Below are 26,423 nucleotides of genomic sequence, written 5' to 3' on the forward strand. Positions count from 1 at the left end.
GAGAGAACCTTTTGGAGCTGATGGTCTGAGGTTCCTAATGCTCATTTCCAGACCTGCTAGCTAAGTTATGGAAGGCTGCTTCCTGAATGTGCAGTCAGCGCTTCTACATTACACTGCAGGTCCTCCTGCCTGCCACAGTGGCGCAGGTTTCCTGCCTGTTCCCTCTCCAGGGTATAGGATATAGAGTTAGCCAGGTTCCTTGCTGTCTGGGGATTAGCTTCTCTCTCCTATGGGGCAGGCCCCATACACAGATGTAATCAAAAAAAGGAAAGTTCCCTTTAATAGTAACAAATCATAGTAAATAACAAAGGGGGACAGCATTCTTTCCCAAAGCACTGGAACTCACAGGCAGAGCAGCGTGGTGGAGGATCAGGGATGAGGAAGCAGAGCGTGAAGCTGGTAGGTGTGGATGGCAAATCATCCCTGTCATCTGTGCACCTGGGCTTTGCTGCTGTGCCAGGCAGTGAGGAGTCATCTGCACAACCATGGCGTGGGGAGCGTCACACACAAATGGCTTTTACAGTCTACAAGGAGTCATCCAGCCTTGGAGCTGGCTCCACATTTGCATGAGTATTGTATATCCTGGGTTACGTGCTAGCACAGTCTTCTAGAACAAGACTTGAGTTCGTTATAAATGGCAGAGCCTTATTTTACTTGTCAAGGCACAAGCTTAGATGAAACTAAGGCAGTTCTGAGTCAGTGTGAGCCTCTGCTGCCTACAGTCTTAATGAAAAATTAGGACACTTTCCAGTCTTTATATTCACAATTTTAGTCCCAGCAGTCCTGCACACTTTGAAGAAAAATTTCCCAGTAAAAGCAACACGTCTCTAATTTTCCCCTTCAGCAACTGTCCCTTCATTACACATTTTACTGCTCCTTGCCTGCCCACTGCTCCCTTCTTACCTAGAAAATGGCACAAGACAATATAAATAATTATACTGGCACATTTATATAAACATGCAATACACACCCCACTCCTCCTACGGCTGCTCTGTGCTGCTCACTCAGGTCCTGTCGGTCTCTGGGACAGCCATTCCTGGCAGCAACAAGTGCTGCAGGGTACGTTGACTGAATGTTTGCATTGCAGCCTGCCTGATTTATCTTCCCAGCAAAGGCCATTCCATATTCCATGTCCCCTCCCCAGACACAAAGCAAAGCAAATTTCAGATCCAAAGTGCTGATCTCACCTTGTTCCTCACCCGGTCCAGCCACATCACTGTGCTAGGAGAGCTCCAGGATCTCACACCTTGCACTGCTGCTGCAATAAGTTCCATTTAATCCCATTTAATCGCTACAGGAGGAGAATTTTGTGATGAAAACCCCACTATTCAATGTTTTCCTATTCCAATAGGCAACACTAGGGACTTCTAACTTAAAAAATAAAAGATCAGAGACACCCGGGACAACTGTACCATATACAATGTCTGTCTTCTACCTCAGCCAGGAGAAATGTACCTGCCCACCTATCTGAAGCTTGTGGGAACTGGGCAGGCTGCTAAGGAAAATGGATCTGTATTCAACAAAGCTTCCAGGAAAAGCCTAACACAGAGGCACAGGAAATCTGATACATTCAGGAAATCCCAGCAAGAACTACAGCAATTCTATCTATGAAGCCAGGCTGTGGTTCAGAGCCGGCCCTTCCATCAAGTCTTCTCTGTGCTCAGGGATCTGATAGGAGGCAGAAATGCTCTTCCACACAGAAAACCTTCCATCTTCTCTTTCATGGTTCTGGAAATCTAGAGAAGTTGGTCAGGGAAGTGAAAGAATACACTTAAGGATGGGGGCAAAGGGGTCACTAGAAGAAAGGGTGTGTTGCAAATCTCACATCAGCACCAACCAGTGGGAGGAAGCACAAGATAGGAATCAAGTCTGGGAGTCTCATAATCAACACATGACATGAGCCAGGACTGGAGATAAGGAGAGAGCAATCCAGAGGCAGTTTCGCTTTAAGTAAGTGCTTGCAGTTTAGCCACCTCTCCCCAAGGGTATCCCGTTCAGAGGTGGTCAGAACATTCCAGGAGAGCATTACCTGGATGGCCAGCTCCAGTGTTTGGGTTATCCTCCTGCTTACTATGCATTGCTGCCATTATCCAGGTAGCTGTCCTGAGATGCCAGCAGGACAAAGCCCTGCTTGTACTCCAGCTGCATGAGCTCATCCAGTGTTTTTATCCAAGGTTTACAGTCTAAACCAGGGGAGGTTTTCTCCAATTCAAAACGAAACGAATGCACCAGAGCTGAAGAACTGGAAGTTGGTCAAGCAAGTGCATTGCCTCTGCCAGAGCTCTGGGCGCTGTTGAAGATCCGGACACATCTGCACACTCCTATCTGGCATGGCAGTGGGGAGCTCAAAGTCCCTTCTTTACCCTGTGCCAAACAGTGCAGACTGAGGCACATGGAAGAAGGGAATTTGTCCTGCTTCAGGCTCACATTGGGTTACAGCCAGGTTCTCCCAGGCCAAACAATGCCTGTGGTGACGCACACCATGGCCAGCAAGGAAACAGCACAAGGACTTGCAAATTCTGCCAAACTGAGCATGCCAGAGGCAAGAAGCACAGAATCATTAAGGTTGGAAAAGACCTCTATGGTCATCAAGTCCAACCTTTGACCCATCACCACCTTGTCAACCAGATCAGAACGCTGAGTGCCACATCCAGTCCTTCCTTGAACATCTCCAAGGTGCTGACTCCACCACTGCCCTGGGCAGCCCCTTCCAGTGCCTGACGAGTGTTCCAGTGAGGAAAGCAGGTTAAGTTTAGAGTTAGTAAGAAAACAGCAGACTCTTTGAAAATTTTAACTCCCACTCTGATGAGAAATTGAAGTTAAAGCTCAAGAAGATCACCTGAACACAGCACACAGTAGCTATTTTGCTACTGGTTAAATTCCTGTGGCTTGGTAGACGTTCCCTGCAGATAATATCAATACAGCCTGGAACACAGCCACTTCACACTTCTTCCAAATTTCTTGCAAAAATTCACAGACTTCTTTGGTTAGAACAGAAGTAACGTCATGCTCCACCAGACAAGCCTGTGCCACCCTCTACAAAAGGTGCATCTTCCGCTTCCCACAAAAGTCAGGATGATCAGTTCTGCACTGGCAACATCACAGCAGAAAGCCAACATTGCCTACAGATTCCCAGGTCACCTTGGGAAAGGCATTCTGCAGGCTGGTAAAATAACTGTGACAATGCTCAACTCCCCCAGAACAGAGGCCGCTTAATCTGTTGTTTTTCCAAGCATGCTGTGATCCTTAAGGATGCTATAGAAATGCAGATTGAAATCCCTCACTGACACCAGAGGAATACAGACTGCAGCCTCTGTTCTGAATAACTAGGTCAGTCAGCTATCGCTGAAGTATTAGCCAGAATCCATTGAATTCCTAGTGGCTAAAATAACGGCTGCAAAAGTCTGACACCATTTGCTGTCATTAGTCACTCTACCTCTGGGTACATTCAAACCCAACTCTCAAGAGCTTAGAATAATTTGAGGGTTGGAGCTTATGCTTGTCAAAATCCAGGCACGTGCCTCCATGTAGCACAGGTTTCCCATCCCACTTGCAGCCTCGTGGAGGCAGGGAACAACTGTCCTCGCAGCCAACTCAGCCTTACACTGAAAGCATTCAGCCCAGGAAAATCAGGAAGATGAACTACTAATCCCGTGCCAGGGAACAGGCATCACATCCCAGCAGCAGCTTCCCTATAGCAAGTACAGGAGGGTGCTTTGGCCCATGGTGGTGAGTGGGTGAGATTTTCGGGGGGAAGGCTGATAGAGGCAGAGCAGCTATTTCTCTCCGTGGAAGAAAAGAGGGGAAGGGCTGACCATTGCAACAGGAACAAGTATCCAATATTTATTTCAAACCCCTCTAGCTGCTAAGGCTGCATCAAGCATTTCCCCTCCCTGGAAATAGGAGGCAGCTGAAAGGTTAAATCTGGTTTGGGTTTCTTTTTTTACTATTATTTAATTTATTTTCAAGCTCTGGTTGTTTCAGGAGCCTGGTTTACAGTTCAGCCACACAAAGTCATGCCACAACACAGCAGCCATGACCTGCAATGCAGGAACTGGAGCTTCTTGTTCTGCCACTGAAAGCAGCGTGTCACAATACTGTACCCTCGGTTTCCCTTATCTCCATGAGCTATGAATGCTCTGGAGTCCACAGGAGGGGTTGCAAAGGATTAAATTATTATAATCCCCACTTAGAGATTTATTGATATAGCAAAGAAAAATGGTAGCTGAGACATCCTTGTCTTGCATTCTAACTGCTACGACAGAGGAAAAGGCTAATTCCTACCTCCCCGAGAGTGATTTTCAGTCTTTCCTGATAATAGTTACAGAAGTCTCTTACTTTCTTTATCCTCAGCAATCTCCTCCAGCCTTCATTTAGACTGGAATTTTTAACAGCCTGAATACTGCCTGAGACAGGAGGTACTGGTTGTTCTGAGAGACACACAGTTTCAGCACAACACAGACTAGTGGGCAAACAATAAAGCTCCAACTAACACTTGTCTCCACTAAAAAAAAGTTTCCAAACTACCCAAAACATCTGTACAACTTCTAAGGCTGTCAGATTCCACAATAAGGAACTAAAGCATGCAAGCAGTCAGGCAATGCATGTTAGAGAAGACTGGAGCACACTGGCTGTCTTTGGTATTGTAGGAACATTTTTCTACCACAGCCCTACCCTATGATTGAGGGAGGCCAAACTGAGCACAGTCACAGCCTACCTGAACACATGGACCTGCTGGCACTTGGCAGAGCGAATGCCTGTCCTTTGGAAGGAGTCTAGATCCTGCTGGCTGCTGTGAGAGGGAAACCACGGTGGAACAACTCAACCAGAATCCTCTTCAACATGACACCAGAAACTAGTCCACTGATATGCATATATGTGTGTGTGTAAATCTAAAGATTAAAGAAAATCTCAATAATAACAGGAATAATAATACTTAAAGAAGAAAAGAGCAACATAAGACATAGCCATTTAAGCTGTAAATAAGATGTAATGTTTCCTAACCTGCAAATTTAGAGATTCTGAGGCTAGCATTCTTCAAACTACTAATTCAAAAAAATCCTTTTCTTGTTCACGTCCTGAGGTGCCAAATAAATTCTATAAAATCAGTGAATTAAAAAAAATACATTTCAATACAAAAAATATTAACTAGTTCATTTCCGCATGTGACCTTTGGAAAAAAAAGAAAAAAGCTTGTTAACACTTAAAATGACCATTTTCTTATTTAGTTCTTCTGAATTTTAATGAAAACTGAAGGCCTGGGTAACAGTTGTGCCCAAAGATGTCCTACAGAAATACTTAAGTATTTATCTGGAAGATTCCTTCATTTCCTTCTTTCCACAAGTAGCAGTCCCAGTTTAAGCACAGCCACAGACCATTGAAGGTAATCCCAGACTACAGGTTAGGAGTAGCCAGAAAATTCAGGTGAGTCCAAGTTCTAAGAGACTCTTTTAAAAACATGTCTTTAAACGACACCGGAATAAAAGGTAATGTTCCTTAAATAAGTTATTGGCTCAGCTTTATGTCACTCAGGCTGCTGTTTCGAGATGCTTTAGGAGAACATATTTAGAACTTAGAAGAGAACACAAAAGCCCAAGGAGCTTTGCAAATTTCTGGTTTGGGAGCAAGCAGAATTAGTATTTTCTTTCCTTTAACACCAAACAGTATTCTATAAGAAAGAGGCAGAAATCAGGATGTTTTCTCAGCAGCAGTCACAGACAGGAGCATTTTGTCTACTGACATCATCTTATGGTTGATGAGGTGCCACAAGACTCTAAGCTATTTGTGCCATTAGTTAATACATTTAGGTTTCTAATGAAATAAACATAAGCAGGCATTTTTCCTTTTATGGCCCAATTATTCCATCCCACCGCTAGGTTTGCAGTCTGACTTTCCCCCCTTTCTCTGCACACTCAGGAACTCTGATGGCTGCAAATTGTGAGTGTCCCCAAAGCAGACAGCTTGCTGCAGCATGACCAGCTCAGAGACGACTTGCCCAGAGAGACTTCTTCCCAAAGTCAGCTGTAACATCTGTTCTTCAGGTGCAATCCAAAATCTCTTGAAAACAGAGATTTTTTTTCACTGATTTCCATAAATGCTGAGAAGATCCTCATTCTAAGCTGGATGTTACAGGAAAGAAGTTAATTCTAGCATTATTGTATGCAGTGCTGTACTTTCTTGGCCAAGGCCCAAAGTACTCATTATGAAGTGTAACACCCTGCTTAATTCTTCCAGAAGCCAATCATAAGGCTACTTTGAATTTTAATGAGCACTGAATCAAGACCCAGATGGTTTTTTAAGCCAAATTATCCTGTTCTTGGTTATTTTGAGATCTGTGTAGTGCCTTCTGGCCACTACACGTTAACTCCTCTGTCCCTGGCCCAGATTAAGGACACACTTGCACCCCTCTTCTCCCCCTCTAAGCACAGCTCTCCAGCTGTGCTGTGAAGACCCTCAGCTCTTTCTGTGCCTTGAAAGGTCACAGATTTAGAAGACTCAAAGGTTGACACAGGTGGGGCTAAAAAGGTATCCACAACACTTGGCAGGGAACAAAGTCAAAAAACTAGGTGGCCATCAATAAGGTAATGCTGACCCTGCAGACAGTCCAATTTAACCAGGTCTCAGGGACAAACAATTGAGCTCAGAGCCATTAAGTTGACATTATCAGTTTATGGAGTCACTGTCTCTGCTGAAGTTGCTGAGTACATTTGCTTTCTAGTTTGCAATGCCATGTTTCATTTTAACAACTAAACCATCTTGTCTATATACTCTCTTCATATAGCCTCTCTCTGTCCAGCTAGGACACCTGCTCCTGGCCAGGGGATGCTGCTGCAGTGCCTCAGCGGGGTCTACACCAAAACTGACACTGCTCAAAGGCACAGTTTGGCTACATTGATTCTTCAGAGCAGGTTACAATTTACCTTCCACATCTACCACAAACCACTATCACCGTACTCTTTCCTTTGACAAAACTTGGGGGTTTTGGGGGGAAGCTGTGGGTGGTAGGTTGGTTGTTTTCACAGATGGGGTAAGAGGAGAAGAAAGGAAAAAGAACACAAAAGGAAAAAGGTTCTGCTACCTGCTTTCCTGGTCCCCAAGTACCCAGGATCTTCTCTCACTGCAACAGCAGTTCTCATTCCAGTGTTCCAATGCCTCTGTTCTTCATTAAATCCCCTTTATATACTCACAGAAACCACAGAATAGTTTGGGTTGGAAGGGAGCTTAAAGATCACCCAGTTCCAACTCCCTTCCATGGACAGGGAACCTTCCAATACACCAGGCTCCTCCAAGCCCCATCCAGCCTCACTTGTATGGCTTTTTCTTTTTGTATTTTGGGACTACTTCCATCTCGCCCTTGTCTGGTAAACAGATGGATGTCACAGAAATGAAAAGCACAAAAGGGAAGGAGTAACCAAAACTGAAATGCAGCATTATACAAGGCAGCTATGGAGAAGAAACAATGTTATGCCACTGGCTGTTACTGAGTCAAGAGTGGTTAATGAGTTCACGCTATTTAACCACCTGCCCAGAACAGGCATCACAGCTTGAGGAGTGGAGCCAGAGCTCTGAGATGATCAGAAATGAGGAGTAGGAAGGAAATAAGGAAGCAAAAGATGGTTTAATGTCCTTTCTTGCCTCCAGATACATGACATATAGCACAATTGTCCTAAGTCTGGGTCTGAAATATGTTTTTTTAATTCACTGAAAACACCCTGACTGAGCAGCAGAAGTGCAAGTGACACACAGAACTTGCCATCATTCACTAAAGCAGAGAAGGAGCTCGGTCTCTCCGCTGGGATCGCCAAGTCCAGCAAGAACATCCAGCTCAGGAACTCAGACAGCTCTTCCTTTGGAAGCAGCCCAAGGAGCGTGTGCTTTAACAGGCACAAGTCCCTTTTCACTTGAACCACATTTGAACTTCTTAGCAGTGAAAAATCATTCTGCCCTGTTCCTATTCCTCTGAGCAATTGCACACAGGCCCCTCTTATTACTACATTAGTGTAATTTTGTCTCCGACATTCCCCTGAGAGGAATTACTCATGTCCTGCTATTATTTATTTTACTGCTAAGAGCCTAGGTTTTAGCAGTAGTTTTAATTAAATACCAGTCCTCCTCCTCCTCAATTAGGATCACCTTTATCTAGGTTGCTGTGCATTCTCCAGCAGCAACACTTGGTTCTTCTTATTTATCCCTCCTTCTGTGGTTCTCTCTGGAACTGGAGAAAGCCCCCCTCTACCACCAAATCCTATCAGCCAAAATACAAGGTTTTACTAGATATAAAGAACCATCCCATGGAAGATACCCTGACATTTAACACTGGTTAGGCAGAATTGCAGTTTAAAATTATGTCAAGTGGTGCTGCCAAAAGCAGCAGCAGCGGCAGCTTCCATAGCCCCCACAAAGTCACAGGCTGCTGTGCTGGCCTGTCCACCAGTCCACAGCATGTGGCTACCACTGTCCCTTTCCAGCTTCCCTGCTCCTCTGGGCCCTTGCTTGCACTTTCCTTGCTCCCCCCTACGCTCTCATGTTGTGGTTTTCTTTGAGAATTTGATGTGCAGCATGTCCACCCCATGGGTAAACACCTCTTCGAAGTTTTTGCCATCCCTGGATAATGAATTGGATCACAATGTATTCCAGACTTGGGTACACAGGATTCTTGGAAGCTGCCCTAGATTAATGATTTAAGAGTTATTCATTCATGCTCCCCAAGTGACAGAGGCAGAACTGATGACTCCTGACTGGGAAGCTGGCAGGAATATCCTCAACTATTCCTACAGAGTGGAATCAAGCTGCAGCGACTACATCCAAGTGCATGAGCTAGCTGATCCAGCGCCTGGCAGCACCAGCTGCGGAGACAGCACAACGTTACACAACCACTGCTAGCACCAAGGCGCTCCTGGCCACCAGCCTCTGCCTCAACAATGGGCACAGGTGCCCTTCCCCAGGCAACCTCACCCAGCCACTCTGCAGCCTGCCCAGAGCACAATTTCCTTCCAGGCACCTCTCAGGTCCTACCTTCCCTAGGGAAAAGAAGAGGCAACAAAGTATTTTGATTTCACTCCTCACAGACCTGACAAGGATTTTTTCCAAAAGTTTACTGACTACAGTTACTTCCCTAACCAGAAGGTGGTTTGGTTTTATGAGCACATATTATTCCTTTTCCAAGAGCAAAATGGAACTGCATGCAAGTATTAGCGCCATTAGCGTGCAAAGGGAAAGTGTAGATGCTCTGCCCTGCACTTCCGGGCTCAGCAAGTGCCTTCCCTCCACGGCTCCAGCAGCTCTGCCAAATCCATGCTCTGATGTACTTCCATCAAGGACTATCATTTATACCCCACAACCTAAGCACACATTTCTCAGTCTGGTGGGTTCCCAGCTAGGAAGGGTTTCAGTATAAGGAAGGGATGTGGATGACCAAACATTTTTTAGGCGTTACCAGTTTTTTTCAGAGCCATTTCTGTACTTGCAAGGTATTTTTTCCTACCATAAATAGGCTTTTCCTGCAGCTAGGACAAACTCTCAATTACTTTCTGGCCTCTCAACCAATAGTTTTCAACAGCAATAAACTGGTTGTTCAGGTGTCATTCAAATTTAAAAAAAAAAAAAAACATCTTATCTCGTTGCTCTTGGCTTCAACAGCATTTCTGCAAACCATGCCAATTAAAAACCTTTCAGTCCAAGTTTCCAAGGCAGGAACCATCTTCATTTTGCCTCCTTCAGAACAATAAATAATCTAGCAATGTTGAAAACCACTAAATTAATAAACAATAAGCTGATGTCTATTTACTAAACTTTGCTTTCATTCACCTACTGTTCTTTCAACACCCATCATTCTGCTACTTAAATATATGTTTTAGAGGCACAGTCCGTGGCACTTATTCACTACTAGAACACAGAGAGGCATAAGGCAGTGTTAAAAACATTCTCCCTCACCCCTTTTTATAGCTTCAGACCTCAGAAAATTAGCTCTTCTTAGCTGATTTTTCAGCCTAAAAAGGGACTACCAGAGAATAATACATTTATCTGACTTCTACAGCTTGGGAAGGTAACAAAAATGCAGAAGTCATCTCAGTTTTAGTGTTCAGAATGCTGAACCCTGTTGCCCCATCTACCTCCCACAAAAGCAGGCTTACCTTGAAAAAAGATCCTGGAGAAATACTTTTGGAGTGAATTCAGTCCCTTCTTCCTTCTGACTGCAGGTTGCTGCTTGTCTTAAACACGGGAAACATCCCTTGCTTCAGGCAAAAATTCTCAGCAATTTAGTCTTAAAGCTTCTGCAGAGAACTCCTCATGCACATGCAAACCCCCACCCCCCCCCCCCCCCCCCGGCTCCAGCTGCTTCCTCAGCAGCACTGCCCCGTGCCAGGTGCTGGGCAGTGATCCCAGTGCTCCCACCCCTGTTCCTGGCAGGCAGTACAGGTGGTAGCACAACTCAGGGAAGGTAAAACAGCCTCACAACCATCAATTCCGTTGAAACAGCACAGTTCCAGCTGAGATTTCATTGCAGACACATAGCCCTGTCAGGATGCTGGGATGCAGTGAGTCAATGTTTTCTGGGACCTTTTTTTATCGTGGGCTGATGCTGTGAGCTCAGCAAAGAGGATGGCACAGTGCCTTGAGTGGCATTTTGCACAAAAGGCAAGAGCAAGATACTAATCAAGATTCTGGTGTGTAGAGACTCCATGCATTTTCCCCTCAACCAAGCCTAGAAATCACAGGCTTAGCATCACACTGGGGTGGGGAGAGAGCTACAGACATAACAGAGCCTCACACTTCAGCAGTCTGTGATTAAAGACCCTCATGCCCTGTAAACTGCAGGTCACGAGTGGCAAATATAGTGTTATTCCATCACAGACTTCCTTCTCCATGTGGGGAGCATTGCCATGTCCCTTTGTGGATGTCAGGACTCTGGGCATTGTGCTGGTCTTGCGTAACTTGCCTGGGTCCATGTCATGCAATTTCAAAAAAATGCAAAAGCTAACACAAAGTTGACACTTCTGCAGGCTAGGTTTCAGCAACAGTTCTCCTGGCACCCTGAGAAGGAAGGTAAACTGTCTTAAGGCTTCAGACTTCATAGGGATGTAAATGAGCATAGATTTATTAAGCTGATTGAAACAGCTTATACTGGCTGAAACTCTGCAGCTGTAACCATTATGTTCCTGATCCTAGAGTCCCAAATGCAACCCAGCAGAATCCAATGCTGTAATCAAGACAGCAAGGGCCATGGCTTCTCCCCACTGCAGTCGGTTTAGAAATCAACACCAGCAGGCATGCCAGGGAGGCAATTAGCTATTTTCCATAGGTATCCTGATAAAAAAGCCAGTTATTTACAGCTTCCTGGCACATCAGTTATTTTAGTATTTCCTACACAACACTCAGAAAAGAGAAGCACTTTTCTTTTTCCCCCAGATAAAGGTGTTGTATCCAAGAGCCAATTCATTTTTTTTGCTCTTAGAGCTGGCTTCTATTTCCTCACCTGGATAACCACAAGCACATTTTTGTGAACATTAGGTAACAAGAAAGCCTGCTGCTAATTCTTCCTCATCAGGGCCTGGGGAAAAATCTGAGTTGTTGGGTGAAAGCTGAAAAAACAAACAGAATAGATGGGAGGGGGGAAGAGAAGTGGAGTGAGAAATAATTCAGGAATGAGTCAGTGCTCCTCCTGCTTAGTCACCTGTAGTTCTGCTCTCCAGACACTGGAGATCAGGAATAAGATGCCTGCCTGCCTTCCACCTACCTCCTCCTGACAAGGACCTGGAAAAGGAGATAGCACAGAGTTTGGGAACCAGCCACTAGAGATGCTGGTTTTCCAGAGTAACCGAGCTGCCAGTAGCCCCTTTTGTTTGTTTCCCACCTCCTTCTGTTGCCTCTGCACTATTTTGCAGTTAAATCATCTTGATTCAACCTGTTCATCTGCTGGTTTGAGTTCCTCTGATGGTGCCCTACAGTTTTGATATCGTAGGGGGTTGCCATGGAGAAGAGGGTGATGTCATTGACACAAAAAGCACCGAACTTACAAATACAACAGGAACTGAGCTATTTTTAAGAGCTGCTTCTCTTCCCCCACTCTTTGCTGGGGTGGGTGGAGGCAAAGGCAGCAGCTTCATTCTTTATGTTTCTGTCAACAAGTCTCAGAAACGAATTTTCTTGTCAGAAAATATCCCAAGCCCATGAAATTACTGAATGCTGTCATCTTTTAGACTTCATTCATTAGAGCTAGATTTATCTTTCCAGCTCCTCACTGGGTTTGAGGTTAAATAACACTCATGTTTGTAGAGTAACTTCTACCCTGAAAATCTCCACAGCATTACTGAGATACAACCACTTCTGGAAGGAAAGACATGTCACAAAAAGTGAGGGGACAGAAACCCTGGTTTATGTAAAGGCTTCATACTGCTTATAATCAATCAGTAATAACTCATGGAATCACAGTACAGCCTGAGCTAGAAGGGACCCCCAAGGATCCTGTGACTGTTGGCTTGGCCTTGGCTATGCAGGGTGCCATTGCACATCCACACAACTTGCACAGAATGTAAAAATTGCAAAACACAGAGGAGAGAAAAGGGAAGATTTAAAACTTAAGAGAGGAACAAAAATACTAATTTTAGAATGCATTTGGAATAAGAGGGTGGTTTAAGAACAGGAGAAGCTGCACCCATTTCAGTTCGCATACAGGTAAAATACTAATCCAGGCTGGCTCTTAAGTAGCAGATGCAGATGTGACAGAACAGTCCAGTGCCTTTACTGGATATCAAGGAAGCATACCAATAAGTCATATCCACCCACTGAATTCTGCAATATTCCAACATTTTTTTTCCCTACAAAATGATTCCTGAGCGAAATATAATATAAAGTATTACACTACAAAGTGTATGACTAGTTTAGCTTCAAGGAAATACACAACTCGAGATACTGAGAATTCAAGAGAATCCAAACCACTGGGAAAACAAACATCAGCTCAGGTCTAGAAACTGAACACTAACATTTGTCAGCATTGTGTCATCCAGCTGCTGCTCCTGGTTTGTAAATCACACTTCCATACCAGCTGGAACCACGAGGTCAATAATTAAATAGCTTTGGATTATAGTTATTATGAAAGGGAAATAGGGGACAAACATTTCTAGAACCAACAAAAGGAAAAACATTCTTTCTCAGTCTTTGCTGAATGACCTCAGTATCCACATGTTGTTTAATAATTTAAACTATTATGGAAATGAAACCTTTGTATTTCTAAGCTTCCAAACAGCATCAAGCTTCTGCTGGATTAACTGAGCAGAGGGGATACAAGTGTGAAATAGTAAGAACAAAAATAATGAAACTGTCAAAGGAGTTTAGCGTTCCATTGTCATAATTTAAGGACAATCTGTGTAAGTACAGGCACATCCATGTGACTGCAGTGGCCACAGCCCAAGGCTAAAGGAGAGACTCCAACCACCAATTCCCCAGCCCAAAGGCAAATAACTCACTTCGAGTAAGAACTCAGCTTTTGTACATCCAGGCATCCTTGGGGAAATCACCGGGGCACAGCAGGGAGCGCTGCACCTCAGGAGCTACACTTTAGCCCAAAGGCGTTTTGGAATATTATTTGGGAAATCAGCAGCAGAGTAGAGGAAAGATGCAGAATTATTTGCTGATGCTCATGCAGAAGGGGTGATTTGTCTTCTTTAAATAATAGAATCATTAAGGTTGGAAAAGATCTCCAAGAACCCACCCAGCACTGCCAAGTTCACCACTAAACCAGGTCCCCAAGTGCCACCTCTATATATTATTTAAATCCTGGCAGGGACACTGACTCAACCACTTCTTACTTGGGAGGAGTGCCCCCAAGTCCTATAAAGGATTCTTCTGAAATTCTTCTCAGCCCTTTTTGTTGCTTATTTATAGAAGCATTTTTATACTGTCTTTTACAGCAGTACCCAGATAAAGTTTTAGTTGGGCTTTGGCCCTTTTAATTTTGTCCCTGCATAACCTCACAACATTTTCATAGCTCTCCTGAATTGCTTGCCCCTTCTAGTTCACTCTGGGAAAAAAAAAAAAAATTCCTAGTTTATTCTGTGAAATCATTTTATCTGCTAGCACAAGCTCAAGTTTATGCCTCTGATAATGTACCAGTTATCAGGTGCATCTTTCTCTTCGGAGGTTTTCCTAATTTTTCTATTGAACACAGACCCCAGGCTGGAAAAGTCTCAGATACACATATTCTGAGTATACTTATCTGATAAATTCTAGGACATTTCCCAATTACCTCAGAGTTAGGATTTTAAATCTACAAATCACATACCTTTGAAGACCAGCAGAAGGGTACTCCTCACCTTTCCTTAAGCTTCCTTAAAATTATCTCTTCAGATGTTAAGTGAGCAAACAAAGTGAGTTTCAGAGCCCACACCTTGTAACTGCCTGCAGGTGTACCTTAAAAAGCAATTAGGTTCTGTAACATCATTGGTCACTCCACAGCCACGAAGGAGGTAACCTGGACCACCTGTATTTCACAGATGTAGGCAATGATCTCCACGAGCCCTTAGAAACAGAGGAGTCAACTCCAGCTACAGCTTCTAGAGCTTAAGGAGAAGAAAATGGTTCACACCTGCAGGGTTTGCCCCACCCACAGCTCAAGCACTTTTGATCAGCCTCCATTTTTTACCTTTAGCATTTTTGGGTGCTCAGTGATTTCCTGCAAGTATTTCTAGATCCCTTTCCACTTAACACAGTGGACATTAACAATTTGATTCTTTCAGTTTCTGAATCAAAGCAGCAGAAGCCTGCAGATATCTTCCAGACATCCCTCTTGTATCTCTGGTCAAGTTTTGTTCTCAAGCAACCTGGTACAACACATTTCTATTTTGCTTTGTGCACTTTTATCTGTATAATAGGGATTAAAATTTGCCATAGCCCAGATTCCATCACTTTAGTGATGACCTCACTAGGACTTCTACATCTGGCTGTCACACAGTTTCATTCTACCCTCTACCTGGTGTGGAACATTTTGTCATCTCAGGATTTATAGAAACCTCTTTTCCCTCGGAAAATGTTAAGACAATTTTCATCTCCAAATATCCTGTGAGCAAGGCTGGTGTGTCTCCTACTTCATGACAAGTCTATGACAATCCCAGCCTGCAAGGTCACAGAGCATCTGTGTGTTACACAGGGTTTCAAAAAGTGATGCTTAGGAAAAACTTGTTTAAGGCTGGAGGCAGAGTTACTTGAACAGACAACAGGGATGTCCAAAGAGCTCCCTGACCTCCTGTTACATGTTGGTGCAATCAGCTCATGGGATAGGGGAGGCAGAGGATAACTTGTGCAACAGAAAGGCCGAGTTCCATCCAAGCAGAAGTGGGAATAAACATCAGAAGAGATGACTACTCCTTCTTGTTATACCTGCTCACTCCTCTTCATTTCTCCATAATTATTTGTGTTTATTACAGAGAAATTTATAATGCCATTGCTGTGTTTCTTATTTTACAGTACTGGGTGGCAGTTTTGTGTTGTCTGGGACGAATATGAAGAGTAACTGATCAAGGGCAGTCTTATTAGAAGGAGAAGGATTAGCACACATTTTGCTCAGAAAGAAAACAGATGCCAAGTCAACAAATAAGTAATAGTGGAGTATTGCAGCTTTGATTTAGACCTCATTTAAGTAAAGACAAGTAGGTTCACTTACATATTTTAACGACCTGAAGAACAGATTTCCTTTACTGAACTTCTGCTGAGCGCTCTTATCTCTGAGTTCAGCCTGTTCTCAAAAGCTTTCTGTGTGAATTAGACACAGTGAAGTTGTTCTGTACTGACTACAAACATGTCTTGTCTGAGACGTCCTTGGGATGACCGATACTTTGTTAGGAGCCTTCTCTTCCTAATCTACCTGGTATTCAGCTCAGTGCTGCAGGATACAAACTGAAAAAGTTGCAAGTGAGAGGACAGCAAGTGAGATTCCCCAAGTTTTAGATAAAAGGCAGTTAGAGAATCAGCAAAAGCAAACAAAGTTCAGCTGAAGTAAAAACAAACATGCCATCTTTTTAGAGCTAGAAGTGAGCTATGCATTGGACTCCTGGGTGCTCTACCCGTGATCTTGGCTCTATACTCTGGTTAGAGATAGATCACTGTTTATCTGCTAGCTCAACAGATGACTGACCAATGTACTACAAGAAGTATTATTTAAGGCATTAATGGACAAAAATAAATTCTTCAGTAATTTACATTCGATATTAAAGCTGGTCTACCATTTAGGTCCTATTCCTGAATTGGAAGAATATATAACCCTCTCAGAGGAAGTGTAAAAAAAGGCACTACGAATCTGTGAGAGCAAAAAGATGACAGGCCAAAGAGGAATAGTGATGGAATATGCAGAAAAAAGCAGGAAAGAAGGTGGCTTGAAGCAATGTGGAAAAGACAAAACTAAGTTCCACCACAAAATCTGTAGACAACACAAAAGGGGAGAACCAAGCACAATCGTGGCTGGAGAATTTAACCAAATGAAAAAAACAGAGCCAATTTGCCTTTACAGGGAGAAAAAATTACTAATGATGCAGTTGTCTACTCTCTCTTTCATGTGTGGGAGAAGCTGCAAGGAAGTAAATCCCAAGTCTGAGAAGTTTCCATACACTTCAAGTACCTAGTACACCACCTTGGGTTTGAATCCTGTTGTCTTGAATAAAATGAAGCCTTCATATTGGTTTCAATAATGCAGTATACAAAAGGTTAACTCCTATAGTTATCCACAAAATCTCCCACAAAAGCTTGCCAACACTTCACTTAGGCAAATTGAGACTTCAGGGATGCTCAAATCCAGTCAGGAACTCTAGCCCTTGCAAAAGTAAACAAAACTTTTGCCTTAAGAAGCATAAAGGTTTATGTGCACAGCTTTTCCACTTGTGACTTCAACTACTTCTTCTTAGGACAACTTTCTATGAGAGCACATTCCAAGTAGAATCATTTAAGTTGTATTCAGGTGTCCAGGAAATCCCATGTGGTTATGAAAATTGCCACCAAATGAGGGGCTTTTGCATCCAGCAGCCACAAAATATTCCCAGTCATGCAGCAGCATTCCTTCATGGATTCTAAATAAAGTCTTTTGAAACCATTTGATAGCAACATTAAATATGACACTCACTACCAAACCACAATTTTATTGATTAAACACTAATTAAAAGACCAACTGAATGCAGGACAAAGACATTTCAAAGAGCGCGGCACAAGTTAGGTGTTAAATTTTTAAGGAGCTGTACAAGAAGGGGAGGTGGCAGTTAAGACAAACAATTTTCTCTCATAAACTGCTCAGAAAGGTTCATGTAGAGGCTTAGGAGGCTTTTCATGCACTCATGCAATAGAAACATTCTTGAACAAGTCCCATGTGAAGTATTGCAGAAATGGCTCCAATCACTCTCATGTTTACATTTGAAAACATAAGAAAGCAACAACAAATTCTTCTCTAGAATACAAAACATGTTTGTCTTCTATGAAGTCACTGGAAGTTCACCAGGAGGAAAGTTTCTCCCACAGCAGTTAAGGTGAACAAAAGTCGTTCTTTGAAAGAGCTGTCAAACATTTCACTGATTTCCTCTCTCAACTCCCTCAGCAGAGGTACTGTGGACTTACCACCTGCATTCAGAATTCTCTCAAAAAGTTTACTCCAGAAGTCACTGTCAGGGGTCCTAAAACAAATAGAGCAGTGTTCAGTGGAACAGTATACACACACAAAACATACCTATCAAGGTCTCCATTTATATTCAGCACTAAACATCCTGAGAGAACCATGCCTGAAATAATAATTTCACTCACATGAGTAAATATAAAGGAAAAACTAGGAATGTATTGTTCATTTTATATGTATGGACCCCATTCTCTTTCTCCAATAAGTTTCTGGATAGTAACTACACAGGTCTAAACCAACTGTTTATACAGTTACCTCTTCTAGTATACCCGACCACTACCACCATTCACACTAAACCATGGCAGTTTTAGTTTAAAGGAATTATCAAGAACATTTTTGAACCAAACAACTTGGGAAACTCCTTTCATGAATAAAGGGCAGAGGTAAATATCGTTTACCTACTTGCAAGCTAAGTTAACGGGGCAATATTAAAGGAAAGCTGCAAGAAAAATTAAAAAAAAAAAAAAAGAAAAAAGAAAGAGGTGGTTTAGAGCCAGTTTTGCTTCCTTTTTTCCCTGCCTTCCATCTGCCAGAGTTCTGCATAGATAATATTTTAGAGACAATTAATAGTAATAAATCCCCTCTCTCCCAGATGTACTCACACAACATGAATAAAAAGGTTAAGTGACTCATTTAAGTCTTATAAAACTGATATTAGAACTAACCCTTTGTTCTTCAGTCTTGCTCTGCTACTGACTACTGAAGCACTTTTCTCCCTCGCGCTAGGGGCTACAGTGGCTTTGAAACAAATTATCTGCCTCTGCTTCATCTAAGTGACTTACAAAACAGCAGCAGCCAGTCTCAGAACGAATCCAGCCTGAACTATTACACTGGTAACTCTGCTAAAATAATTAAGTCAATGCAGAGGCAAACCAAGAAAAAATATGCAAGACTTGAGACCATTTTCTTTGTGGGATTAGATGAGCGAGAGGTGTAGCAGAGGAGATGAAGTGTTGCTAAGGGGGTGTAAAGAGTTCTGAGTGACAAAAATAGTCCTAAAAATTCAAACGCAGCCTCTATATCCTGCCTCACATAAACCTGCACAGATGAAGTTTCCTAAAATAATACAGTGGAAACAGAAAAAAATCATCATATCCATTCTTTAATACTGGTAAAACTCCTCCCCTGACAAACAGGCTGTCAGCATTATACTCAGAGGTGAAAAAACCAACTTGATCAGAATTTGTATTCTACCTTCCCCTAAATCTCTACCACAATGTTTCAGTGTTTTCCATTCGTTCTGTCACTTTTTGAGTGGGTTCCTTTTTATTGAGGGCCATTGACCTTGGAAGAATAATTTTACACTCTACCCTGCAATTCCCAACTGCCTTGGTATTTTGCTGAACTGGTAGTAAAATCTGTAGCTCTTCCAGTCATTCTGCTATATTTACATTTGTTTAATACTTAAAAATAATTAAGTCCTTTTAAAAAGCTTTCTTAAGAGGGTCATGGTTGTTGTATTTAACACCAGTCAGCCTTCTAGTAAGAAGCCCTCTTTCTAGTTGTCAATACATGAATTCTCAAAAACTTTTTTGAGGAAAGTTCTGTCAATACAATCCTTGAAAAAAAAACCCAAACCAAAACAAACCACCAAACTCAAAATGAACCTCAAAGAAACAAACAAAAAAAGAAAATCACTTTCCAAATGACTTTGAGAACTTTGAACAGAAAGAACAAAAGTAATGTCATCTTTACAAAAGTAGGAATACTAAAAGCAACAAGAAGAAGAATCCTGTGTTTTAATGGGTGTCACCAGCACATGTGGCTGTATGCAAAGGATGAAGAACAAGATTCATCTCCATCAGCTGACTCTTCTCCCAGGGAATACTTAATTGCAGAGTCTCTTCTGGTGGATGAAGGTTCCCTGCAGCACTGAATTTGCTTGTCACAGATTACTTGAAAGCTTCAAACTGACTAGAGGAAGTGTCATCAATCAATAAGAACCAGACACACTAAAAGATCCATAGGTGAATGGAAACAGATTCAGTGCAAATTCCTTATTCCCACATAATGAAACGGCTCATTTGCACTGTTGATATAAGACTTCATACAGTGTGTAACTAAAGCACCTCTGCAGACATTTCTTGGAATAACTGATATTGAAAAGTAAGTACAGATGATGAAAGCTAAGTTTGTAACACTTTCAGAAGCAAAGCAGAAGAGAGGGTGGAAAACAGGAATTCTTTATTTGCAGTCTGAACTCCCAAATTATGAACTGATGCACATAGGTGAGCGAGAAGCCATTACAGCCTAGTTCCAGCTCCACAGAACTCATGCCCAGGCTTTACCTTCTTCCTGCTGTGGCTCCTTTAGCCCTCCACAGGTCTCGCTCCTCAAGTCCCCCTCCAAGCTCTACCTCAACCCAAAATCCTAATTTTTTCAATCCAGCATCCCCAGCTTTGACTACAATTCCTTTCCAATTGACCCCTCCTCTCCAAACTCCACTGAGAGACAGCCAGCCCTATAGTTCCCAACTCAGACTTACTATTCCTCCTGCTCCAGTTATCCAGACGGTTATTGATCTTTTTCCCATATCCACATCCTGATCAGGTCCCTGACACCATGTCCCAACCTTCTCAACTCAGGCCTTATGTAGCTTCATCTGCAGCAGCTCAATTTAATCTCTTGCAGAATTAAGGAAATTATATCATAGTAGAAAACCAGATATATATGCAGTAAAGAAAAAAAAAAAAAACATTTTTTCCTCTGTACACAGCTTTAGGAGATGGGATTTTTTCCAAAGGCTGAATACAACAAACTGAGAGATGTAAGCAGTACAGGTTGCTAGGGAACTGGACAACTCCCACGCAGTAGTAGGTTTTCCTAAAGCAATGGTCCTAGGAGTGATCCATGATCCTGAATCAGATACCTGCCCAGTAATTGCTGTCATGAGTGCAGAGCTCTGGAAAATCTTTATGAAATGCTAAGGCAAAAAAATCTGCAGTATGTGCCTAACAAAATGAACAAGTCTTCAGTCTAAGTACAAACAAAGGGCACAGGAAGGCAGAGCAGACTTACAGCCTAAACACATGGCTAAAAGAGAGCAGTAGAATTTAATACCTGAGACAAACAGCAGCTTCCAAAAAGCAGCTATTTGAAGACTTGCATCTTAGATGACAGTTTTTAATTATTTTCTTTGCTGCGTTACAGCCTGCCACCAGTGTCTTATTAGAATGGAAAAAAAAAAAGCAGAAAGCCAAACGAACCCATTTCTGAAGCAACATACTCATGTGATCTTTGCCTCCCTCCCCACCCACCCACTCAGAAACTTCTCCAGGCTTTATCTGTAAGGTGCAGAGAGATTAAGTCAGTCTCATCTGAAAGGATGGAAAAAGCAAAATCATCTCAACTGGACTATTCATATTCAGCTTAAAATTGTCTCCTACACAGCACTGAGGCTACCAGTGAACAAGTCCAACAACTTCACAATTTCAGTCCCCACAAAACTACCTACCACTTTTTGGCAAAACCAGCCCCAAGTTGTATGTTGTAAGCTCTGAAGATAGTACTACTATAAAGAAAATGAAGTTGGTTGTCTCTTCTTTGCCAGCGGCCCCCTCTGCAAAAGGACTTACTCTGATAAGTTTTGGCAGATTTTCCAGATGGAATTCTCCTGATAGACCTGGATATGATCCCCAAACAACATCAAATGGACTACATCTGCAACGCCAACCAAGTCTACCTGTAATCACAACAAAGATGACCAAGTTCAATGTCTATCACTTTCTGCTCTTATTGCTTTCACACCTTTAAGTCTGAACCATCTTTGCACCAGAATCTTCCAGAGACCTGTTAAGCAGGAAAACTTCAAAAGGTAAAATTCTGTTTTCATTGTAGGTTTCTAAATAAATGCACTAGTTAAAATCACTGAACAGCACTGCTAATCCTTTCACTTAATGCCAAAGATTCCATCAGATGTAAAATTCTCTTTATTCAGTATTTATTGATCAGAGCCTTCCATAGCACTTGCAAATTTTAACTTAAAAAAATGGGTTTTGTAAAGGAACACAGAAATGAAGATATCCTAGAAAACAGAAACTCACCTGATAAGGAAGAGAACTTTCTGCCAGAAGCTGTTGTCCATGAGGAGTCTGAGCTGTGGGAAAGTTGTAGGGCAAGCTGACTTGAGGCAGTACCCTCAAATCCAGACTGTGAGAGAAATCCACAATCTTCAGAGCATTTGGCACCTCCTCATCAGAAAATGCATCGCAGATCCTGAGCAATGGAAGCACGTGAGGCAGGAGACGATCCAACAAACTTCATCTTTTTTTTAGAATTAAATTTAACAGCACAGTGAAGGTGAATCTTAGCCATGTCAATGCTCCCCTCTGATGGCTGCTGTCAGAACTACTGCTGCAAGGGCTGCCCTGGATGGCAAGGGCTCACAGCAGGGAACTTAAGAATGGTACTGCTGTCTCTGCAGTAAGCAATATGAAACACTAAAGGATTGAGGATGATGCTGTTTTCATATTTGTAACAGTTATCTGAAACACAGTTTGTGGACTGTGGGAAGAGTGTGATGCCTTTTCACTGGTCCTGAAACTATGAGCCAGACACAGGTGATAAAAAGGGGTTACCTTTATAAGGATCCTTATGGTGCACAACGTGCTGGATGAAAAGCACCAAAGACGCACACATAACATAAAGCAGATACAATTTTAATATGTTTAGCAAATTAGCATAACTGAGAAGAATACCCAATTAGAGTCATAGATGATGAGGTAATTCCTCCCTGGTTCTACCCTTTTCTAACCCGCCCCCCTCCCCCCCCCCTTGGATAGGAACTAAACTTTGTTTATGAAAATGTGTCTCGAAGAGCTGGTTTTCAACCTTGGCTCCTACAGAGCCTAACCTTGGACCCCAGGGCTTGGAGCTGCTTTTTTTTTGTCTTTCTTTCTAATAGAGTAAGTAAAATGCTAGTTATGAATACAATACTAGGCTACAGAGCTACAAATATCTATATATGTATATAGATATATAGATATATATATATGTATGTATGTAAAGAATATAGAGAATAGGTAAAAGCAAAAAGGCAAAAATCAATTTGGCATCAGTGTAAAGTTTTGCACTTCTCCCTCTCCTTCTAAATCTCAGAATACTTGATAGAAAAAATAATTAAGCTTGATAATACTTCTACAAACTTTTCCTAGTCTACAGGTGAGGGAGGAAAAACAGGAAGGGCAGGGAGGAATGTTTCTATCGACGGCTGCCAAGCCAACAATATCCACATATCACAGCTCTCACTACTATTCTTACATACTTGTATGCTGTGAACTTATTTTGTAATTTATACTATGCACTTGTCTTTTTGCAATTTGAAAAACCCCAAACCATTATCCTAACTTTTTGGCAGTTTGTTTTGTATTTGCCACAGAGAAATCCAGCAGGAGATATCCAAGTCCATTAAGCCACTATTAGATCAGTGACTTCCAAAATAGGATGCAGCACCCTAAGGGATGTGTAAGACAACCCCATTGCAGGATGTGAAGAAAATATTAAAGCTTGCATAGTACAGGTATGTAATTTATAAATAATTATAGAAAGAAGTTACTAATAAAACAACCACGAAGAAATTATAAGTAAAATATATTGTGAGTATGCATGTTAGATGACTGTAGGCTCAAAGTAAATTTAAATTTAATAGCTATTTTTAACCTATCGGTGATAACTAAGAACAGCCCCAGTGAATTTATGTAATAGAATTATATCCGATTCATTAGACATTCTGGTTACTGCCTTCCCACTGATGCCTGAAGTTTTCAGCTTTTATGTAATCTTCATGTATTTGCAGCTTTGTAGACTGTTAAGTGCCTCGGTGTAACTTCTAGTACTTTGCCACCTTTCTTCCCACAGTGAACAGGTGCTTATTGACACATTCCTAAAATTCTGTAATGTCTTGCCTGTTACTTCTCCAAGGACATTTTATTTTGCACCATGTAATCACAGGCATAAAAAAGGTAGGGTAGGAGGGCAGAACCCAGGATGGGAGATTACCTAATCAACCGCTCCTCTAATTGCCCGATCTTATCAATTGTAAGGATCTAATTCTGAGCGCTGTTTTTCGCCATACTGGGTACCTGAAGGCTTTCAAGTAAAGGTTTGCTTTTATATTATCATTCTAACATGGTCTGGAGAAGTTTGTGTTCTATTTCCAGGCATCACCACTCTTAGTTCACAGATCACATTCTAAGGGATACGTGACTTTGTTAATATAACATGGGAAAGAGCTTCAAGAAGAAAATTAGGTCTATGCATCAAGGTACAAGCTGGACTGCAGAGGAAGCTGAACACTTTGTTTAAGGGTACCTGGATATTCCAGTCCCACCTGTTGTATGTCTTCTAATTTCCTGGGCTTCAGATATGTAAAGCCAAAGGCAAGTTAGGAACCATACTGAGTTAGCGGTCCAGAACCTTGGTAAAGCAGAAACTTAAAAACACAGGCAATAGCAAAACTATTTTGTTGAGCATAAGTTTTACAACGTCAATGTATACTATTTCTACAGGAAGGTTTATTCCTAAATCAAGTGTTTTCACTCTTATCAGAATACACTGGAGCCTAAAAAAACTGGACTGAAAAATCAGTATATGTTTTGCCACTGGGCAGGTTCAGCACAAGAGGCACAGAAACCAGTTTAAGGAATAGTGTAATTTTCTATAATGCAAAACTGTAAAGAATTACACAATGAGAAGCTCAGCAATGCACCTCAGCATTGCTACCAAAGATTGTCTACAGGGATTGAGGTAAAGTACCAGTGACCCTAAGACTTCACCATCCTCCAGAGCCACACAGCAGCTGGGGACCCCTGTGGCAGCCAAGCACTGGAGAGCCCCTCCCGGAACTGAGAATTCCTACAGGTGTGTCCACCCACAGGCAAAGAAGCTTCTGACTATGCTGGGACAGGGCCCAGCTTGGAGAGGGTGCAATGAACAAGCTCACACAACTTTCAGTGCGGGAACATCTGGGGTCAGCCTCCTCCTGGGTTCCTCCCAAAGCCTGGCCAGCGCTCAAGGAACAACCTAGTGAGTTCCCTTTGCTCCTACACCCCCAAAACCCAGGTGTGGCTTTACCTGGTTTCTAAATACATGTTTCAACAATCAGTGGATACATAGATCATATTGCTAATGATACTTTGATAATGAGTGGATACAAATATAACATTTGGTTGGAAGGTTCAACTAGAGGTCAACTTTGGCTCAGGGCCTGTTTTTCAGGCCTCAGTATTTCAGTACCCCAGCTCAAGGGTAGAAGTTACAGCAGCATGGGAGCTGTAGCTGAAATGACTGTTCTGTACCTCCCATATTCACAGGAAGAGACAAACCTGTCTCCCAGAAACAACACCTCTGGCCTCAGATCTCCATGGACAATCTCTGCTTTGTGCAGCTTCTCTACCACATGCAGAAGATCATGAACAACCAAGAAGAGGATTTCCTTTGTGATGAACTTACGGTCACGGAGAATATCCTGAAAAGAGAATAAACATCTATCTCTGTACCCTTCTACTTTAGATTAGGTGAAATATTTATAGCTGACCTTTTGTTTCATAATTCATCTGTACAGAGGTAACGGCCCCACCCTAAATTTAGTGTAATCAGATTTTGCCCATGATCAGCCCAGACAGAATTACAAGAACAGTAAACTGTTAGGAAACATTATTCAAAATTGGACAAAAGATCAGGAGGGGGAAATTGAACTGAGGACTGAAATCACTATTGAATTTCAGTGGTATTGCATGCAACAATTCAAAATGCACTTCCAAGACTAAAAGTGTTAATCATTCAGCAAGACATTAAATGCTATGACCTTGCTATAGCTGACTGGAATGTATTGAAAGAGGTCAAGTTAAACAACAGCTTTAGATGCCAATCTTGCTGTGGAATAACATGTGGTTCTTGGCTCCAGTCCTTTATGACTCACAAAGACAGAAAATGTGAAAAATTGGTTCAAGATTGTCTCTGAGAAGCACATGATCTATGAATGAGAAACCAGACCCAACTGAGGCATTAACAGACAGCCGTGATTTGTACACAGATAAAGACCAGAGCATCTATATTGCAGGCTTAAACAGGAGCAGCTCTTCAGCAGTGAGCATAGCACCACCCCAAACTCACTACTGGCACCCAAGCAGGAGTTTGCTAAGAATTGTCCTTGGTTTGTCTGTACTGACCCTGAGCGTGAAGCAATTTGTATCTCTGTGCACAATGGCACAGCCATCCTGGTACAGGTAACAGCTGCAATTCTCACTGAAGCTCTGGTCAAAGTCAGAATTCAAACGCTTCTGTAACTCAAGGGTGATATAAAAATCCCAAGGCACAGGCTGAGAATACACCTACAAGAAGGTACATAAGAAGAACATTTATTTTTGGAATAAAGTGAAAATTGCTCATCTTCATATTCTTCTCATCCTCTTTTTTTCTACTCCCACTTGACCAGGGAAGACATTTTTTGCAGTCAGAAACTTTAATCTAGATCCACAATTCGGAAGAGGACTTGAAGTAGCAAACTTCATGCATGGAATTCAGAAATTAGGGGTTTATATTAATGGATGAGATTTTACCATTTCACACTTCTTGTACAATAACCATCATGCATGTTACCTTTATTGCACATCCCTTTGCATACCACTGGAAAACGCATCGAGCTGGAATGGCAAAAAACATCTTGTGTTCTTTATTGTTCCAGTATTCCATTTTGATGCAGTAAGTCTCATTTCCTGCGATGAAAGTTTACATTCATGATCTGTCACAGTAAATAGCTATTCCCAAGTCATTCCCC

At 42.2% G+C, this 26,423-nt stretch overlaps 1 protein-coding gene across 6 annotated transcripts in view; it reads right to left on the bottom strand.

Moving 5' to 3' along the window:
* Positions 1 to 17,107: 17,107 nt before the first annotated feature.
* Positions 17,108 to 26,423, bottom strand: part of BUB1B (BUB1 mitotic checkpoint serine/threonine kinase B) — a 33,019-nt gene continuing 23,703 nt past the window's right edge. For all 6 annotated transcript variants that reach the window (XM_032112868.1, XM_032112865.1, XM_032112866.1 and 3 more), the window contains 6 exons: positions 26,246 to 26,361; positions 25,816 to 25,977; positions 24,970 to 25,112; positions 21,691 to 21,862; positions 21,223 to 21,329; positions 17,108 to 17,648 (listed from right to left, as the gene is read on the bottom strand). In XM_032112868.1, the coding sequence (XP_031968759.1) occupies positions 17,459 to 17,648; positions 21,223 to 21,329; positions 21,691 to 21,862; positions 24,970 to 25,112; positions 25,816 to 25,977; positions 26,246 to 26,361 (890 nt within the window). In that variant the 3' untranslated portion in view covers positions 17,108 to 17,458. The remainder of the gene's footprint in view (positions 17,649 to 21,222; positions 21,330 to 21,690; positions 21,863 to 24,969; positions 25,113 to 25,815; positions 25,978 to 26,245; positions 26,362 to 26,423) is intronic.

Source organism: Corvus moneduloides, chromosome 6 (assembly GCF_009650955.1).
Source record: "Corvus moneduloides isolate bCorMon1 chromosome 6, bCorMon1.pri, whole genome shotgun sequence".
NCBI classification, from domain to species: domain Eukaryota; kingdom Metazoa; phylum Chordata; class Aves; order Passeriformes; family Corvidae; genus Corvus; species Corvus moneduloides.